Raw genomic sequence first — 16,229 nt, 5'->3', positions numbered from 1 at the left:
AGTGCCCAGAATAAGCTGCTTTATGAATGTGTGGTTAATTAAAAGCACTTTGAGGGGTTTGTAGCACAGTATGAATGTAAGTACATGACCTGCCTATTGATGCATGTAGTTTGTGGGTGTTTGTGGTACAATGTAATAAAATCTACATCCCACCTTATACTAATAGCACCACACTGATGCATTGTAGACACAGCATAAAACATGGACGCCTGCATTCTCTCTGAAGGCCACCAGATGGCGATAGTTGGGAAAAAAAAACTCACTTTAAAAGCAGAAGCAAAGATGATTTCACACAAACTCACTTTTGACTGATTCCAGCTCAGCTTATTCAGTTTCATTTCAGATTTACTCATGAAGCAACAGGAAGCAACATTCAGGTTAAGAAAATTTATTTACAGAACAAAAACAGACTGTACAGGTGAGAAAGGGCTTTGATGCATGTTCAATCATCCAGGTAAGTAAATCTCCAAAAGTTGACTCTGTTCACCTGGATGTGGTGTTTTCAGTGGGAGAAACGTTTCGTCACTCATCCAAGTGACTGCAGGTTTCCCCAACCTTATAAACAGGACATTTACAAGCTACGTCCAGACGAACAGAACCAACGTTTTGGAATACAGGTTAGAAAATATTTTTTATAAAAGAGAATTCATGTATACAAAAATCCACTCATTTTTTTATCAATAATAACATAAAACAATAAAATCTGTACCAGGAATAATTTTAAAAGTGTATAAATAAACAGAAATAAATAAAATCTCCATGTAATTTAATATATACAAATATATATTATAGATGTCTATTTAAACTACAGAAACAGTCTGAGGCTTCAGCTCAGCAGGAGCAGAGGTCACGAGCTAACAGCTACACATACAGTAGAAACAGGACACGTCTGAAATTCAAGCAAACTAAAGAAAAAGAAGGAAATGTACGACATTAGTTCAATCTTCTTTTGGAATGAATCCATCTTTAAAACTGTTCAACACAATGTGATGAAATCGTTCACAAAGATGCTGAACAACAAATCCAGGATGTCCTCGTCTGTCTCTGCTCTGAGAAGCTGGAACAGCAGCAGGAGACTCAGGTCAGCTGGAAGCCCTCTGAGAGAGTTCAAGGAGGCGAATCCTGAATCCTGACTCTGTTTCTCTGTTGGACTGTTTGTCGATGTTTGCACCAAACAAAAATAACATTTAAAAACTTGTGAAAATCTTATTTTCACATTTCAAACAGGCTGCTGTTCAGCTGGAGGCTGGTATGAACCCTGACTCTGTGGTTTAAGTTTCCTGTAGATTAAAACACCACCAACAACAACAACAGCAGCAACAATAACGCCAACAGGAAGACCAACTTTCAGTCCAATAGATCCATCCTCCTTCCCTCCTGCCTTCTTCGCTTCAACTTCCTTCCCTCCATCCTCTGTGCCTCCTCCTGTCTGACCTGCAGGTGAGAAACAGGTGTGAGGTGTCAGCTGTCAGGTAGGTGATGAGTGAAGAACAGAACAGAATCCATTTCCTCTTCAAACTGCTGTCAGACATTATCTACTGCACTCTGATCACATCACTCAGACCAGCTGCTTTCTACAAAGTCTCATCAACAACATCTTTAGAAACAAACATCAACAACCAGGAAGCAGCTTCACCTCTGATCACACACACACTCAACTCTACTCACTCACCTGGAGGATCAACAACACTCAGGTTTATGGTGGTGATGAGGCTCATAGGTTCCCCTGATTTCTGGGCAACATGACACTTGTATGTTCCAGCATCTGCAGTTGTGACATCCTTCAGAATCAGAGACACGTCTCCATCCTTCTTATGTCTTCCCTGCAGATCCACCCGGTTCTTAAAAGATGAATCCTGATAATCTGGAATAACGTGCCCATCCTGGTACAAAAAGACATATCCCTCCTTCTGGTCAACTCTGCTCCACTTTACAGCTAAGATGTTGTTGTCGTTTGAAGCTCGACATGTCAGAATGGTCTTCTGTTTGGACACAGCTATGATGTTTTCCTGGACTGAAAGAGGAAACGACACAGATTAGAGAGGTTAAAGGTTTAAATGATGAATCAAAATTGTACATTTTTGAAGCCATCAGTGAAACACGATGGAGGCTCTGTTAGTTTTTGGAGTTGCGTGTCAGTCAGTGTTGTTGATCTTGTCTGAATGGATGAAATTATGAACACAGAGAAGATCAGATTTTGATCCACCATGAAAGAATCTGATCGGTAACATCATCATTTTTCAGGCAATGATCCTGATCTTAATAGAAAAACACACGAGGGGAGGCCGGTCCGTGACTGATACCCACACGGCTTCAGCATTAATGATCATTTCCATGTAAATGTGAAGCGATTCAGACAGTTTCCTCCTGCTCACTGGGACAGGAAGTACAACCCTTTTTTAAGACTAGCAGGAAAACCTCGGGCTCGTTTGTGACAGCGTTGCGTTTACTCGCTCCTTCTTCTGACGGATTTTCTAGTTTATAAAGTTTCGTTTTACCTCAGCCCTTAAAGAGATGGTAGAAACAACTTCCGAGCGAAAACTCTGCATTGTTAGAAGGTTTAACGAGGATATCCAGACGACTTAGAAGAAGTAGGACCGGGAGAGGACCAGGCCTCTGCTCTGCTTTAGAAGCTTCCAGAAAACCCCGCCCCCTTCTCTGACGTCAACCCCCCCGTGCGGGACTCTTCAGAGTAAGTACAACACTGAGCGAACATCAGCACAGATGTGGAGTTTGTTTCACACATTTGTGTCCTGCTCACAGTGACAGCGGGCTGCTGTTAGTCCAGTAGGAAATGAGTCCGCTGCATTTAACACATTCAGTCAGTGAAGCAGCGAGCAGCCACCAGTCCAGCGCCCCGGGAGCAGTGTGTACAGACGGTACCTTACTCAGGGATACCTCACGGTCGGTGAAGCCCCGACCTTCCGATCATAACACAAGCACCGCACTGATCTATCTCTGCCACCACAGTGTGTTGTCAGTGTTACAGTTACAGTGGATCGCAGTGTGTTGTCAGTGTGTAGTTACAGTGTAAAAAACAAAAAATCAGTTGAACTCACTTGAACAGACAGCCGAGAGAAGGCAGGTGAAAATCACCGAGCAGCAGGCTGATGTCAGGTCCATTACTTGTGCTTCTGTGGGTGCTGAGATCAGAGTGTTTTTAAAGTTCGCGGGAAAAGTTTCTGAAAATTTGACTGGAAAATTGTTGCCAAAGCCGGAACTGATCTACAGTCAGCGACCTGCATCTGTCAGCGACCTGCTGTTAAAATCCTTAAAACCCTTCATATAAATGAACTTTGGCGGGGACCGCCCAGCCCTTCAGCCTATCAGTTGCTAATACGTAATTTTCGGAATGTGCCAGATATCATCGCGGGAATTTAAAAGAGATTTGTTTAAATAGGTCTATATCTCTCATGAACGATATCCACTTATTTTGAGCAAGAAAGAATATTTCTGTCACTAGAATAGAACTGCAATCAGTTATATTTGATATATCAAATATATATATATATATATATATATATATATATATATATATATATATATATATATATATATATATATATATATATATATATATGTATATATGGGTAAAAGTGTCATTAATATTAAAATGTCCTTTTAAAATGAGATGTGGCCAAGAAGTTTGAAGAAATATAACATCACAGTTGTATGAGGATATTTAAGTCACCACAAAGGACTGAATTAATTACATTGTGGTACAATTACACAGTGTCATCAAGATACTTCAACAGCAGCTCATTTCTTTATTTTATTTATAACTCATTCATAAATGCTGTTCACTACAGTCTGTTTAACAATATAACTATTAGAGAAAAACACAGAAACATCAGAAATTAATTTTTGGTCCAACACACACATTTCTGTATTTCTAATGAACTCTTTCAGTCTAAATGTTCATTCTAATATAGATTCTCAGTTTGAATCAGTGAAGTAGAACATGAGCAGAGGAAAACAAAGATGTTTTATATGTACAGTCAGGGTTAAAGTGGATTCAGCAGGTGAGGAACATTCAAAGTGTTTGTAGTGGCTCAGCACAGGAAAATAATCAGAGTTGTTTCTAACGTGAGCTTCAGGTTTTCAGTGTCCAGGCTGTGATCAGCTGACCTGCTGCTCTTTGTGGATGTACACAACTGAATTCAACCAGATGTGAGCAGATGTTTCACGAGCTATCCTGCCATAGTGTCTTCACAACATGTTGCTTATAGTGTGTTTATACCAGACAGCAAACAGGTGGAGTAAAAGTAGAATTCAGTGAATGAATCCAAGCATCATGTAAATGAATCTCAGCTACAACATTGACCCTGAGCTCCACAGGACTGATGTGTGAAGCTCATTTCTCACCACAGTGCTGATTGTAGTGTGTGTGTAACGTTAGAAAAAGTCTTGGTTTTGGACCTTGTAGTAAAATGTGAGCTGCTGAAAACTGCTGCCAGTTTCTAAGAAAGATGTTTGTGATGCTACGACTCTTCTTTATATCACATGTGTGGCAGCACTGCTAACAACTGTTCTACCTGCAAAAACCTGGACTGGTTTATTTATCTTTGTGTGTCTCATGTGCAGAGAGCGATCAGCTGCAGTCTGCTCAGCAGTGAGAAAAGAAGACGTCAGTGATGGACGAATCATCGTCAAAGAGAAGAACAACAAAGACGAGAGGTTCAGCTGCTCTTCTTTTACTACAAACATCATAAATCCCTGAACATAACCCCCCCTGTGCATAGGTGGCTTTAGACAGGGGCCAGTAGAGAACGATGTAGAGAGAGAGGATGGAGATGATGAGGAGCTGAGGAGCAGGATGACAGAGAGACAGAGGAGTTAGTTGGAGAGGATGCAGAGAGGGACAGTCCTGAGAGTGAGGAGGAAGACGAGCTGTGAGGGAGAGGAAGAGGGACAACCAGCGGTTTGTGATGTTGAACAGACCTGTGTGACTGCGAGTGTCGTGTCATTACAATTCATACAGTCATTGTAACTGACAGTAATGAACAATAATGACAGAATAAAGTAATAAGTTAACACTGATCAGTTATTGTCCTCAGTTACAGCCTCATGTTTGCTCTGCATTCATCTCTTATCAGACGTACAAAGATGATCCACCAGTGCTGCCCAGTTTGAGGACATTTCCAGTCACATTAATGGGGGACAGGAGACGCAGCTTCCATCAAAGCTGGTATGAAAGTCATCGTTGGATTCTCTGTAATTATGGACTCTGCCTGTTTCAGGCCACCAAATATGTCAGACGTGGATTTTAAACATTGTGCACATGCACAGTATGTGAAACCTTTACTTTGAAATTCATTTGGATATTTATTTTTGATTTTATGTTAGTGCCTAAAATATTTTCAATTAATATATAAAACAATGAAATATTGCTCTCCTTGTTTTGTTCGGTAACCCTGGGTGTGGGAGGTGGAATACTATACAGCAATACTGAGACTGAAGTAAAGGTATGAGGAAGAGCAGTATGTGAAACCTTTACTTTGAAATTCTTTTGGATCTTTATATAAATGAGTGAAAATAAATTCACTTAATATATTAAACATTTAAATATTAGCCTGCGGTTAGTTTGGTCTGGATCTGCCACTGCCCCGTGATAATCGTGGAATACTGAGACTGAAGTAAAAGTATAAGGAAGAAGGGAAAAACATTAACATTTCTCTTTTTATATAAACTGTGTGAGGATGGAGGGATTTTCCTCATCCTCACTCTCCAGGAAGTGTCAGCAGACAGTCAGATTCATGATTTCATGTGTTTAATCTTGTGGTTAAAACGTGTCAAACACAAAGCTTCACGTCTCTGTGGATGTTGTGATCTGAAACTTTGTCATTTACTACAAATGCATCAGCAGAAAATTGCAGTTACTTCATCCACAATAAAGACATCACACAGGTTAACTTCAGCCACAAACTAAAAGCAGGAGGAACAATTTCACTTTCACAACTGTCTTTATGTAAAATGTGTTTCAGATCTCCTAAACAGACTGTGAACATTACAAAACTGACAGTAAATGCATCACAGAGGCATCTGTTTACATTAAAGTGCCCCCTGGTTGTGGTCATTTGAATAAAGTCTGAATTTTAATGAGAAGCTGATTAAACAGAGAAACTGAGTCTGAGTCGGAGCACCATGTTTTCACTAACACTGAATACAACAAAATATATGACCACAGATTTGTGTTTACAGTTTTTAAAATGTAATTATAATAATATACACTGACTGGCCAGTTTATTAAGTACAGCTTCCTCGTACTGATTTTCGGCCTCCAGAACTGTTTTAATGCTTCACAGCAGAGATTCAACAAGGTGCTGCAAACATTCCTCTGAGATTTTGGTTCATCTTGATGTGAGAGCATCACACAGCTGCTGCAGATTTATCAGCTGCACAGACATGATGTGAATCTCTCGTTCCAACACATTTGTTTGAGATGTGGAGACTGGAGGCGACCTGAGTACAGTGAACTCATCGTCATGGTCAAGAAACCAGCTGGAGATGATTTGAGTTTTGTGACATGGAGTGCAATCAGAGGATGGTTACAGATGAACGCAGTCAGCAGCAACACGCTGTGGTGTTTAATCGATGCTCTGATACGAGGCAGGATGGATCCATGTGACCGTCACAGCACAAATCAGAACTCATCAGACCTGGAAATGTTTCTCCAGTCTGCTGTTGTCAGACTTTGGTGAGCCTGTGTGAATCACAGCCTCAGTTTCCTGTTCTCAGCAGAACCAGACTTGTCCTGATTTATATAGTGCCAAATCACAACATAAGTTGCCTCAAGGCGCTTCATAGATACAGAGAAAAACCCAACAATCATATGACCCCTTATGAGCAAGCACTTTGGCAACAGTGGGAAGGAATACCAGAGGGTCATAGAGGGTTTGGAGGCCAAGAAGGTGTTGTCCATGATGGATGTTAGCTTAGACAACATCCTCTCCTCCCCAACCTGCTTGATGGACTTCAGTGGAAGCTACTCCACCCGGGCCCATGGCTTTCCTGGTTTTCATCTTCATCAGCTGACTTCGCCCCTGGTAAGTTGTGATGGAGAGGCTGCAGTGTAGGCTGTGGGTAGGTGTCTCCTGATGAATGGCACAGGGGGAGGAGGCAGTAGAGTCGTTGAAAGAAAAAGGATCAGTTGAGGTGCTGGAGGCTGGTATGAACCCTGCTTCTGTTGTTTATGTTTCTGTAGATTCAAACACCATCTCCACAAACAACAACAATACCTCCTTCAACACCACTGCTGACACCATCAACACCACCAAATCGAAAAAATCCTCCAACGGCATCATCACCAACTTCACCAACACGCACGGGACAAACGCCATCGCCAAAAACTGCCACAACAACTCCAGATCCACCTGGTTCTCAAAAGATGGATGCTGCTCTTGTGGAAAAAAGTGTCCATTCCAGTACTTAGGGGCACATTTATGTAGGTCAGCTCTGGGCCACTCTTCAATTATTATGATGTTGTTGTTTGGAGCTCGAAATGGCTGGGTGACGTTCTTCTGTCCTGACTGAGCCGTGATGGTTTCCTGGTCTAAAAGATGAAACAACAGAGAAGAGAGGAAGCGGTCACTTCTACAGCAGCCAATCAGGGTGAGGAACAGAGACAACTGCTCTCTCCTTTATGCTGGTTGAATCACATAAACATGACCATAGACCTGTTAAAATCTGCTAAGGAACCACAGAATTCAGACGAACAACAAAGCAATAAAGCAACAAAACAAAACAACTTGTGTTTAGCTCCCAGTGTCAGAAATAGAACAAAAACACAATCTGAAAAGATTTATTAAAAAAGGGAAAATAATTTTTTGCAAACGGCTTTGAACAGCTGCTTATTTGTTGTTTTGGTTCTTATGCTCAGAAACATGTGATGTTTGTCAGGTTATTAAGTTGTGACCACATGATTAAATAATGATAATACGTTTATGTCTGTGTAGGTTTTCAGACATCCTACCTTAGAATATAAAGCGCCTCGTGGCGACTGTTGTTGTGATTTGGCGCTATATAAATAAAACTGAATTGAAAATGTGTTGACCAGGCCAACATTCGTTAGTTTTTGCTCCTGATTTCACCATCAGCTCTTCATCTACTACACTGCTCCCTCTGAGAAATCAAGAGTCAGATAGATGCAGGTGACGGGGCTGACTAAATGATGCAATGAGCTCCATACATCAGGCCCACGACTCCGTGCCAACCGGGGAGCGCTGTAGTACGTACCATACTGTACACTGCCCCTATCGGTCATCGGCTCGCTCTGCAGGCACACAGGGAACGCGCTTCCGCAGCAATCTTTGTGACCTCGCTACACGGTTTCTCTCCGTGAGAAGAGAAGCTGTTTGTGTTATTAACGTTTGTGTTATCGTTCGTGGACGGTGGAAAACAGCTTTGCTAGAAGCTTTGAACAAGGATGCCCTTTACTCGAAAACGACGTGGGCTTAACTTTGGGTATTGGAGCCTGTTTTTAATCGTGACGTCGACAAAAACGAAGCTTATCAGCAGCTTTCACCGTCTTCATGTTTGCTGACGTGTGGGATCAGGCACAAAGGAGCTGCTAGTATGTTTTTAGAGCCTCTGCATGTCGGGGTAAGTAGAACACAGACACGCAGATTCATAAGAAGGTCGTGTTTCACGTCTGGTTGTAGCGCTGAAACATGGCTGCTGCTCTGGTTGAGCGTTGTGCCATTTATCACCGACGGAGCGTTCCCCAGCGTCGGGAGCGCGCACTGGTCAGGATCCAGGTTACTCCGCTTTCTTTACAACCAGCTAGTCAAGTAGTGATGTTTTAATTTGGTGACAAAGTTACAGTTGGATGTCGTTACATTACCATAAAGTGGAACCTCCTAGAAAAAGAAGTTATAGTTTTAGGAAGTCTTACATCCTTGTTGTTGGTTCAGAGGTTGTTTCAGCAAATTGCTGCGGAAATGTTAAAGTTTGAGTGCATTCTCAAGTGAGGGATTACTTCTTATTGGAACAGGAGGAACGAAGCCCAAATATCAACAGGACCTATTTTCTTTTATCCCTGACCTTCGCTGTCATCCAGTTTCTGGATGGGGAAAACTCAGATAAACTTCACTACAGTGATGTTCTCAGCAGGTACTTGATGCGAGACAAAAAATGACTGTTCCTTAACCAGGCTCTGATGGTTAAATAATCCACACACAGTGCGCGCAAACAGTGCTGCAGTTGTGCGTCTCCTCGAGTTTTAGTACTTCTTTAGTGGCTTGGTTGTTCTCCTGAGATAACGCGGTAAAGTGAGCTGTGATTTGTGCGCCGGGGTGAAGCCAGCCGACCCCGCCGCGAACATTAAGACTCGCGGTAGCGCTTCTCCTCCTTCGCTGATCGCTACGGAAGCACGACATCGTGTCGAAAAGTCAGTTTCGAGCTTTTTATTCTTAATGTTCTCCCGTACCAGAGCACTGCACATGCTAATAGCATTATATTAATCCCAACTTCGGGTTTGCCTGATTAAAATCCCCTGTCATGTGAAAGTAATCCGGGACAGTCCGCTTTTTCTCCGCCACTCTTGTTTGCACCGACAGGCTAACTTTAGCGTGACGTGTCGCCTTGCTGTCGCTAGCTCGGTGGGTAGCTGTGTTTTGATTGAAGTGAACGTTTTCTGTTTTCTGAGGTTTTAGCCGAAAAACGATGTCCATCATGTCTCGTTGGCTCTAACAGTGATCACTTAAACTACACACAAATGCCAACACTAAGCAAAAGACACGGAAAACTCGCACCACACAGAGCCGCTTCTACTTCGCAACTAGCGAGCTAACTTGCGCTCGAAGCCCGGTAACCGGCGAGCTTCGCTAATCACGTTTACGTCCCGGTTGCGTGTGTTTAATATGCCAATAACGGCAAATCAATTCATCAGCAATCTAAGAGTTTCATACTCACCTGTTGATGCAAACGCGAAATAACAGACGAGAAGAATCCCGAAGAGCGACGTAAGAACTCCGGTACCCATCTTGTCGCCGTGAAGACGTTCACCCGGGACGGTAACGGTGCCAAATACGGTTGTGCCCCGAACTGGTTTCCTGGTTTCCGCATTAAAATGATTGGCCGTATTTACATTGTTGTAAATGACTTGTTGGTGTATATGTGAAACGTGTCAAATAACGCAGGATTTAAGATACTTTGCAAAACAGTTAATTTCTAAATTTTATATATAAATCGTAATAAATCATGTTCACTGAACTCTACTTACCAATATAAGTAAAGACAATACACATAAAAATAAATAGAAACATTGGAAATGACTTCTGTTTAAATGATCAGTTTTGTAAAAACTCCAATAATCCATAAATGCATTGATCGGCTCTACTTTCTAAAAGACTGTATGTTTGTTATATTTATTAATAACTGTTCATTTGTTGTTGTTGTTTTTAAACATTGCAGTCAGATCCATAAATGTGTTTATATATGTTGATAAAACAGAATAAATTTTCCACAGTCAGTTTTTTTATACCTAATATTTTGTCTTCATTGTGTTTCCAGTCACATCATAATCGAGTTGTTGAAGACTTTCAGAAAGGACAGAATGAGGCTGACAGGTGAAAATCGATGATGACAGCTTAAGGATTCACTGTCGTTAACATAAGTGCACTGACACTTAATAATAAAAACAAAACTGTAAAATTAGAGTCCAGATGAGAGTTACAGCTGACATAAGTAGCATTATAACTTTTATTTATTATTTTTATAGTTTACATGTTGTGTATATTTAAAGTACCTAAATACATTTTTAAGAGGGCCACATGGTGACACCCAGGCTTTGCATCCACCACCTGGTCTCTGTGGGGGGTTTGCATGTTCTCCTTGTGTTTGTGTGGGTTCTCTTCACGTACTCCAGCTTCCTCCCACAGTCCACAGAGATGCAGTCAGTGGGGTTAAGTTCACTGGTGATTCTGAATCGCCCAGAGGTGTGAATGGGAGTGTGAATGGTCATCAGTACCTGGTACCAGGTATTTCTTTAGTACCTGCTCGGCCGGGTTTCCAAGCGATCTGAGCAGGTACTAAACTGTGATGTCACCGATTGGCTGGTCGGTGACGTCGCTCGATGAGTCGTAACAGCGTCATGTGTCCCTGAGACAGACTGAAGTGGATGAGAGTGGATGGGTTCATTTTAGTTTAAACATCTAATGTGAATGTGAAGAGAAAGCAGCACCATGTCTTCTTCATGTATGCAAAGCAGAAACCGCAGCCTGTTATTTAAAGAAGTAAACAACATGTTTAAGCTTTTCATATATATGTTCATCTGTATATGTTGGCTTTGTACAAACATCACTTCTCTGTTCCTGACATCAGCATTATAAATGCAGGGATGGAACTTTTTTCACTAGTAGGATAAGAAATTGTTGGAGGACTGCTGCATTTTCTTCTTTTTTCTCCAACTCTTAATATTTCCAATGTTTTATTCTTTGAGAAAATGATTCATAAACACAAAGTTTTTCTTGTTAGAAAGTCTGACAGGGGTACGCAGGTGATGCTGAAGAGGTTCATCAAATGGACACTGGTGTAACATCCGTGATGTCGATCAGACGTCCATCTTGGAAATATTCTTTAAAAAAACTATCTGTGTGTTTTTGTAGCAACTTTAAGTAACAGGGCGTTCATACCACGTGTTAGAAGAGAGTAACCGTTACAGTGTGTTAATAGTTGTATATATTTCTAATGTATCTGACCTCGACTCTCTTTGTACCAACAGGAAGGAGGAAGAGGGCGACTTTACTCGGTGTCAGAGACAGAAATGAGAAAAAGCTGAAATGAGTGAGAAGGACGATGTTGGAAACATCTGTGCTGTGTCTGCTCTGTAAGTAGAATCTCTGTGTTTGTTTGAATTCTTGTACTTTGATTGATCTGGTCCTGCACTACAGAGAAAGTTTATTATACCCAGGGTATATTTCTGTTATTCAGATTAGTTGACGCTAACATTGGTAATCAGGATATTCTGTCATATGAAGCTGATATGAGTTGATAAAACTCACTCAGTTAACCCGGGGTTTCCCTCCCTGCACCTCCACATGTGCTGTTTTCACACAGTTATGGATAAATGTATCAACATCAAAGAGACTGTCTGCTGCTGATGAAGTGTGTGTGTGTGTGTGTGTGTGTGTGTGTGTGTGTGTGTGTGTGTGTGTGTGTGTGTGTGTGTGTGTGTGTTTGTGTGAGCAATATACAGTAATGCAGTACTAGCAAACCTAGTACTGTACCAGTACTCTGTTGCTTTAGTCGAGTTTTATTGTCAACCAAACAATACACACTCGGGTAACAGTGGGACAAAACATCGTCCTTCAAAGGTGAAAAACACTGTAAAATGACATGAAAATATAACAAATTCAAATATACATGTTTACAACTATACAGAAGATAAACTGAGAATAAGTTCAACAGTATTGTGCTTGGATAGAGAGAGTAAGGATGAGGGCTGTTCGATATAACCAGATATATCGTTTCAGTTTACGCTATCGTTTGTTTCGTGGTGTCGTAAAATAAACTGTTTACGTCAATATTTTTTCATGGTTTTGACGGTCACTGTAGTGGCTATATTCATTTTTTAAAGTTCTCTCTTTCTCTTATATTTAATATAACCACACTACGGACGGACAAGCGCCTGTTTTTATGCATTGTCATGAACAACAACAACGGTAAAACCATTGTGTGTCCGCTTGTTTATGTTCCACATAAACCTTTCACAATAAAGCTCAAGATCCTGTTGAGACTTCTCAAAATAAACTGAATCACGTGATAGAGTATGCAGTGTTTATGGATGAGAAGCAAGACAGCTACAACTTATGTCTAAAAATGTATCGTTTCATCGGTTAAAACACTCGACTCCAGCTACACGACGTGCAGCTGGAAACACTTCAAGCAAGTCGAGCTGCCCGAGATTCACAGAATTTACAGAAAATGTTACATTTTTGTGATTTATATCGTTATCGGACGATAGATGTTTTATATCGGGATATGAGATTTTGGTCATATCGCACAGCCCTAGTAAGGATAGAAAAGGATGATAATACATAAATACAATAGTACACAGAATAAATGCACTGCTCCAAAAACAAAGGGAAAACTTACACAACACAATGTAACTCCAAGCCAATCACACTTCTGTGAAATCAAACTGTCCACTTAGGAAGCAACACTGATTGACAATCAATGCCACACACTGTTGGATTAGACAACAGGTGGGAATTATTAGCAAGACATCCCAATAAAGGAGTGTTTCTGCAGGTGGTGACCACAGACCTTCTCTGTGCTGATGCTTTCTGGCTCATGTTTTGGTCACTTTTCAATGCTGGCTGTGATTTCACTCTAGTGATAGATTGAGACGAAGTCTACAATCCACACAAGTGGCTCAGGTAGTGCAGCTCATCCAGGATCACATCAATGTGAGCTGTGGCAGGAAGGTTTGCTGTGTGTCAGTGTAGTGTCCAGAGCATGGAGGCACTACCAGGAGACAGGCCGGTACATCAGAAGGCCGTAGGAGGGCAACAACCCAGCAGCAGGACCGCTGCCTTCACCTTTGTGGAAGGAGGAACAGGAAGAGCACTGCCAGAGCAAAATGACCTCCAGCAGGCCACAAATGTACACATGTCTGCTCAAATGGTCAGAAACAGACTCCATGAGGGTGGCATGAGGGCCCGACGTCCACAGGTGGAGGTTGTGTTTACAGCCCAGCACCGTGCAGGACGTTTGGCATTTGCCAGAGAACACCGAGATGGCAACTTTGCCACTGGCAATGAAAGCAGAATCACACTGAGCACATGTGACAGACGTGACAGAGTCTGGACACAGTGTGGAGAACCTTCTGTTGCCTCCAACATCCTCCAGCATGATGGTTTGGCAGTGGGTCAGTTATGGTATGGGGTGGCATTTCTTTGGGGGGGCTGCACAGCCCTCCATGTGTTCATCAGAGGTAGCCTGACTGCCATTAGGTACTAAGATGAAATCCTCAGACCCCCTGTGAGATCATATGTTGGTGTGGGCAGCTCTGGTTTCCTCCTAATGCAAGACAATGCTGAACCTCATGTGGCTGCAGTGTGTCAGCATTTCCTGCAGGACGAAGGCATTGATGCTGTGGACTGGTCCAGCTGTTCCCCAGACCTGAATCAACCCAGCACATCTGGGACGTCATGTCTCGCTCCGTCCACCAACTGCACCACAGACTGTCCAGGAGTTGGCAGATGCTTCAGTCCAGGTCTGAGAGGAGGTCCATCAGGAGACCATCCACCACCTCATCAGGAGCATGTCCAGGTGTTGTAGGTCATACAGACACGTGGAGGCCACACACACTGCCGAGCTTCACTTTGACTTGTTGTAAGGACATTGTTGTAGAGTGTTTTTCCTCTTTGAGTGTGACTCCAAATCCAGACCTCCATGGGTTGCTACATTGGATTTCCACTCATCATTTTGTGTGATTTTGTTGTCACCACATTCAACTATCTAAAGTATTTAATGAGAATATTTCATTCATTCAGATCTGGGATTCTTATCTTTGTGTTCCCTTTATTTTGAGCAGTGTGCAACACAGACAGAGTCAACAGTGTTGGAAATGAGAGGACCTTCAGTCGTCTCAGGAAGGAGTGTGTACTATATTACTCTTTAGGACATTAGTCCTTCGCTACACCAACGAGTCCTCAGCAGCTGTTTATTTATTGATGGTACGACTTATTTTATTACAACACTGGTAGAATAAACAGTTTTTACTGAATAAAGTTACAAGTTTAAGAGTCAGTAACTCACTTTAAATATTGTTTGTATTTGATTGAGCCTCGTCTTCATATTTGCTGCAGCCATGATTGTGACCCTTCTGTTATAATCCTGACTTCAATAATATGAAAATTATTTAAACATTATATTTAGAACAATGTAAATGTGTGAAATGAAGAATACATTGAAATGATATAAATAATGTAACGTCAAAGATGAATTATTGCTATAGAAGATTTAATACTTAACTGGTTGCTTCATGAAGGCTGAATATGAAATATTTGCTCTGTAGGACATAACATAGCATCTATAACACTTTCTAACAAACAAACATATTCTAATAATAAACTAAACAAAGGAATTCACTTTCACTCGTTCATCAGTAAAGTCAGAGGTTGAGCTGGAGCTCGTGTCCCGTCACACCAGATGTGAGAGTAGTGCATTTGTTCTGTGCAGCATAACAAACTGGCTAATTAAAGTCTATATTTACACTTTTTATTTGAATACTTTATTTAATTCTATATGAGTAACAATAACAAAGTGAGCTGCACTGAAAACAGGTGAGCGTGTCAGTGTTCACAGTAATATTCACAGGAAATCTTAACACTTGTTAGACTTTTTAAGCCATGAGGAGGTTTTGCTAAACTCAGAATCTCCTCTAAGCTGCACTCTGACAACAGTCCAGCTCCATCACTGATCCCATTGTAGTTCTTATTTCTTACATGATGTTTATAGTGAGTGGGCTTCTTTGCATGCTGCTCAGTGTCTTTGTCCCTTTGATGGGGTGTTGTTGTCACCCTGCTGGGTCCATAGGAGCCTCTACCAGGAGGCTGAGGGGCAGCGTTGGAGGTCATCAGTGTTTTTAGCCTGAAGTTAGCAGAGAGGCTAAACTTGACTCTGTTGCATTATAGAGACAGAAGTTTAAATAGTGTTTAACAGGACAATCGAGGCTAAAATGGTTTAAAAGATGAACTCATTAAAAAACACTAACAAATCTTCATGATTCAAATACTGAGAAGCTTCAACAACAAATATGTGTTCAAGCCAGCATGATGTTTGCTCCTGTAACTGATTGTTTTTCCATCTTGTTCTCTGAATATGTTACCAAAGGCTCCATAACTAATGTCATTCATTTTGTTTCTTATCATTGAAACTGTTGTAGAAAATCCACTTTGTTAAGAAAACAGAGAAGCGACGTCTTTATATGAGACTTCAGAAAAATGTTGTACAAGACAAACTGAACAACATCAGAGCGACATCACGACTTCCTGTAACTTTTCTCTGTCCAGCTAAACATGAGTACCTTCCATTTTCTCCTGCAGAGGATTCTGGGTAAAGTCAATCGTGCACTGACGTCCTGTGTGTGTGTTTTATTGTGCAGATGCAGCTGCAGTCGGCTCAGCAGTGAGAACTGAAGACGTCAGTCAAAGAGAAGGAAAAACAGTCAGAGCTGAGAGGTACAGCTGCTCTTCTTTTAGTACAAACACCATAAATCTGTT

General features: G+C 41.5%; 2 protein-coding genes and 2 long non-coding RNA genes across 6 annotated transcripts in view; 3 read left to right on the top strand and 1 right to left on the bottom strand.

Annotated features, from left to right (window-relative positions):
• Positions 1-16,229, top strand: part of LOC146713211 (V-set domain-containing T-cell activation inhibitor 1-like) — a 169,935-nt gene that overhangs the window by 152,747 nt on the left and 959 nt on the right. The window lies entirely within an intron of this gene.
• On the bottom strand, positions 379-3,353 carry LOC146713214 (butyrophilin subfamily 2 member A1-like). 3 transcript variants are annotated; one of them, XM_085452401.1, is made up of 3 exons: positions 3,060-3,353; positions 1,673-2,014; positions 379-1,434 (listed from the first exon to the last, which is right to left on the bottom strand). In XM_085452401.1, exons 1-3 carry the CDS (start codon positions 3,121-3,123, stop codon positions 1,220-1,222), a joined length of 621 nt encoding a protein of 206 aa, XP_085308527.1. In that variant the 5' UTR covers positions 3,124-3,353; the 3' UTR covers positions 379-1,219. The 3 variants fall into 3 exon arrangements, 2 of the variants coding, with proteins under 2 accessions (XP_085308527.1, XP_085308528.1); XM_085452402.1 differs by lacking the exon at positions 3,060-3,353 and adding an exon at positions 2,308-2,335 and having other exon boundaries at positions 380-1,434; XR_014919085.1 differs by lacking the exons at positions 379-1,434; positions 3,060-3,353 and adding an exon at positions 2,499-2,562 and having other exon boundaries at positions 1,953-2,014.
• On the top strand, positions 2,627-5,389 carry LOC146713213 (uncharacterized). Its single transcript, XR_014919097.1, has 3 exons — positions 2,627-2,692; positions 4,585-4,677; positions 5,097-5,389. It is a non-coding gene; the product is annotated as an uncharacterized LOC146713213 (long non-coding RNA).
• On the top strand, positions 8,270-16,105 carry LOC146713212 (uncharacterized). Its single transcript, XR_014919102.1, has 3 exons — positions 8,270-8,601; positions 11,723-11,827; positions 14,540-16,105. It is a non-coding gene; the product is annotated as an uncharacterized LOC146713212 (long non-coding RNA).

The sequence above is a fragment of the Copadichromis virginalis genome, linkage group LG3 (assembly GCF_057382275.1).
Source record: "Copadichromis virginalis isolate Kocher_CV1m ecotype Utaka linkage group LG3, C_Virginalis_male_GT1.1, whole genome shotgun sequence".
NCBI classification, from domain to species: Eukaryota; Metazoa; Chordata; class Actinopteri; order Cichliformes; family Cichlidae; genus Copadichromis; species Copadichromis virginalis.
The sequence above is the reverse complement of the archived record's forward strand: the minus strand, read 5'-3'. Positions and strand labels throughout refer to the sequence as shown.

What these genes read in the sequence shown, in the direction of transcription:
- LOC146713214 (XM_085452401.1), bottom strand. Translation starts at nt 3,123, where the DNA reads ATGGACCTGACATCAGCCTGCTGCTCGGTGATTTTCACCTGCCTTCTC. An exon ending in TCTCTCGGCTGTCTGTTCAA is followed by an intron (nt 2,015 to 3,059) that starts GTGAGTTCAACT and finishes TTCCTCTTTCAG; the next exon opens with TCCAGGAAAACATCATAGCT. An exon ending in GAGTGTTGTTGATCCTCCAG is followed by an intron (nt 1,435 to 1,672) that starts GTGAGTGAGTAG and finishes TCTCACCTGCAG; the next exon opens with GTCAGACAGGAGGAGGCACA.